A 3,855-nucleotide genomic window follows, 5' to 3' on the forward strand; every position below is an offset into this window, starting at 1 on the left:
GCATATCCAGCTGAGAAAGTTTGGTGTTATATGTAAGTATACCCGACGTCTAAATCAATTTCTTAAACGATCTAGCAGGCAAGTTCATGTCACAAACTGTCAAGAAGGAAGTGATTCATAAACACTTTAGTGAAATTTATTCCCAAATTAGTTGTGTTGCTCTTGTTGGCATCTCTAAGAGTACAGTAGCATTTCATGTATTCGCCGTCTACTCTAGTCTAAAAGTTATCTGTACCATAGACCTCTTCATGAAATATCTTATAGCTTATAACGTGGTAAGTATTTTACTAAAACTTTTAAGGTCCTTCGAACTATCAGAAATACTAAACTTAGTTGTTTCAACATTAGGAACTTTATTAAGAATATTTTATTGGTCCCATAATCTTCTAGGTGCATGAGGACTTTAGAGTCCCTATTCTGTTGCTCATTATTATCATGTTTATCTATTATATCCATAAAGATCTCAAAATTTCATGGAGGTAAGTACCTTTTTGTAATGACACTCTCCAGGTGCTATAGTGGTGGACTCGTACTAATTCAAGAATAGACTCTATTACACATCTTAGGGTAAGACTCTCACTATGGAAAAACGGGCCTTTCATTGGCCTTGTCTAATACTTCTGTCACTTTTTGTTGTTAGGACAAGATTACCTATCTAGTGGCAACATTTAATGTCTTTGACCTCTAACCAAATTCTATTATGGGGTGATTGATCTGAGTAATACAAGAAAAGAATGATGATGACAGATTCAGTTATTTGACCCTAATCGCCACACATGCACGGAAGAATAAGAAAGAAAGACAAGACACATCCTATCACGCCCTCGCAGAATCACGATTATGGGAATGGCCGGCTATATAACCATAATTGAGATTCTACTACCAGCGTGTGCTCCATTAGCCACAAGAATAACCTAGGGCTCTGATACCAACTTTGTCACGACCCAATTTAGGATCGTGACCGGCGCTCGGGAGCTAGTGCTCCCAAGTAAGCCTCATCGGTATTTTACAGAAAATTAGACAGAGTTTCCCCTATTTTTGGACTATCCAAAATAAAACTGTCTTAGAAATCAACAACACAACCAACCTATATCGACCAAACAAGCTATAATCCCCATTCACGAAATATTTCCAACACAATAATACTAACTTCATCTTCAATTATACGATAGAAAAGTCTAATACGAATCACAAGTCTATATTAACAAAATAATACTTAGGACACTCATAAAAATGACTATGGAGCGACTCTAAGAGTTTCAAGAAAGAGACTATAACGAATAAACAATAATCTTTGCCCACGCGAATAAATGCGGCGCTCACCAGAAACTGCCAACTCGTGTACTCTAATTAACGGAATCCTTGCCTACATCTACTGTTGTCTCTGTAAAAATAATAGCGGGGAGTGAGTCGCTAGCTCAGTGAGTAATAATATTTAACCACAACCAGTTTTTAATAGGGGACAAGTCAGAAAACATGCTTGTATAATAATCACAAAATAAAATGCCCCTTTTAAAACGGTAATAATAATCAGTCCCATCATGTGTTTCCTGTAACAAAATCAATTTACAAATTCAGTAATAAACTTGGTAAATACTGTGTCATAGCAAATCTTTATATTTGGGAGGTTTTCAGAAAAGGATCATGTAATCTGTATCACTGTGTGTACCCCTTCGTAAAAGGAGTCAAGTATAACTGTAGGTCCCTACTCGAGGGAAAACTGTAACTGTATGCTAGTTCTGCCTTCCCACTAGCGAGGGCTATAACTGTAATCGGTAATCAGTAATCTGTATATACAAGGTGCACCAGGTCTAACGAACCCGCCGTTAGCTACGGGATCCTTCAAAGTCTCCTCCCATTTATACTCTTTATTGTAAATAGTAAATACTCGTACAAAAGCATTTTTAAAATAATAAAGGGTATATCATTCCTTATCAAATCTTGTAATTTTATTTCGGTAACAGTAATCATGTCTCAACTAACAGTAAAACATGTCTAGTAACAGTGAGAATACTTCAAATAACTGCAACATCTCAAGTAACGGTAAAATATATCTAGTAACGGTGAAAATATTTTGATTAATCGGTAAACATCTCAAGTAAACTGTTCGGTATCATATCAAGTAAAGGACTTGTCCCACATGCAAATTTCAAAGCATCGGTAATACATTTATTTTCAAAATCATATATAAATCATGCATGTTATGAAAACACAAATTGTGGTAAGATTACTACTCACAGTACTCGTGTCGAAGTACCAAACTTGTCGCCTCGAGCGATCTGTACGACTTTCTTCAATCAATCTATAATCACATCAATATCGATCTTGTGTTAATTGCCTCATTTAGGCTAAATCCATCACTAATTTAGAATACCCAATCCTCCGAGTTTTATATTTTATCATCAATTCGCCGAATTATATTTACCCATGCTATGAGTAATTTAAATTAGTCCAAAATCTTTTAAATAAAAAGGTATTTATATGGTTTATTCCCTATACTGTTCAATTTCCTTAATCGTGTGCATAAATTGAAACTGAAATAACCTTACTGTCCATAATATTCCTTCTTAATTGGTACTTATCTTTTGTACTCAATACTAGACTCACAACATTCAAACCCAAATTCGATATTGTCATTGCAATACAGTTAAACACCAAAACTCAATCCTTGCACCCTAACTTGATTTGCACCTAACAATGATCATATATAATGAGACTAGTGTAAGTACAAATACATCAATACCCTTCTTTTTCCAAGTGAATTTATCCTACAGTTACATTGACCAACTTCCAATTGCATAACTTGCCCAGAATAACTCTTATTGGTATTTAATTTCTTGTACCTTGTGAAACCCTTCAAATATATGAACCGAGATAAAAAAAAATATAATTACCAGAAGAACGGAACCCAGATGAGAAATTCGAGTATTACCCGTAAGTACCGGTGCGTTTTTAAAAATTCTCAAGGTTTGGCTCTAACCTTTTTCTTCTTCTTCTTCTTCTCCTTTGTTTCCTCCTCCACCATTTTTTTCTTTCTTTCTTTGTTTTTAGCTTTTGTTGCTTAGCAGCAACTTTTCCCCCTTTTTCCCTTTTCTCGTTTCTCATTCTTATGGGCTTTAGCCCATTGTCCTATTATTTATCTTTTTTTTTTTTTAGTTTAGTTAAAGACTTATATGCCCTTATTAATATATAGGGTATTACATTCTCCCCACCTTATGAAATTCGGTCCCCGAATTTAATTTAAGTACGTACCTGTGGACTGAAATAAATGAGGATACTTCACTTGTATATCTTTTTCTACTTCCCGCGAAGATTCTTCAACTGGATTATTTCTCCATAACGCTTTAAGGAACATAATTCTTTTGACCGTAGCTTCCTACTTGCCTATCAACAATAGCCATTGGCTCCTCCTCGTAAGACAAGTTCTCATCGAGCGATGTAACAGGTTCTTCAAGCACCTGAGATGAGTCTGATATACATTTCCTTAGCATTGAGACATGAAAAACTGGATGAATAAAGGACAACTCAAGAGGAAATGCCAAACGATAAGCCACCGCTCCCACTCGGTCTAGTATCTCATATGGTCCTATAAACCTGGGGCTTAGCTTGCCTTTTTTCCCAAACTGCATCACACCTTTCATAGGAGAGACTCGTAGGAACACTTTGTCCCCAATTGTAAACACTAAACCTCTTCTTCTCTTATCCGCATAAGATTTTTGTCTACTTTGAGCTGTAAGCAATTTCTGTCGAATCAATTGGACTTTGTTCATAGCTTCTTGTACTAAGTCGGGTCCCAATAAGTTATTCTCACCAGCTTTAAACCATCCGATAGGAGAATGACATCTTCTACCATAC

The 3,855-nt window shown here is 35.8% G+C and overlaps 1 protein-coding gene across 1 annotated transcript; it reads right to left on the bottom strand.

The window, feature by feature from the left end:
* Positions 1-3,344: 3,344 nt before the first annotated feature.
* On the bottom strand, positions 3,345-3,770 carry LOC109222626. Its single transcript, XM_019386957.1, has 2 exons — positions 3,611-3,770; positions 3,345-3,505 (listed from the first exon to the last, which is right to left on the bottom strand). The coding sequence occupies exons 1-2, from the start codon at positions 3,768-3,770 to the stop codon at positions 3,345-3,347; spliced, it is 321 nt and encodes a 106-aa protein (XP_019242502.1).
* Positions 3,771-3,855: the final 85 nt, after the last annotated feature.

This window comes from Nicotiana attenuata, unplaced genomic scaffold (genome assembly GCF_001879085.1).
Source record: "Nicotiana attenuata strain UT unplaced genomic scaffold, NIATTr2, whole genome shotgun sequence".
Taxonomy (NCBI): Eukaryota; Viridiplantae; Streptophyta; class Magnoliopsida; order Solanales; family Solanaceae; genus Nicotiana; species Nicotiana attenuata.

Coding starts and splice junctions, on each gene's coding strand:
- LOC109222626 (XM_019386957.1), bottom strand. CDS start 3,770: ATGAACAAAGTCCAATTGATTCGACAGAAATTGCTTACAGCTCAAAGT. Junction 3,506..3,610: donor GATGCAGTTTGGGAAAAAAG/GCAAGCTAAGCC, acceptor TTATTCATCCAG/TTTTTCATGTCTCAATGCTA.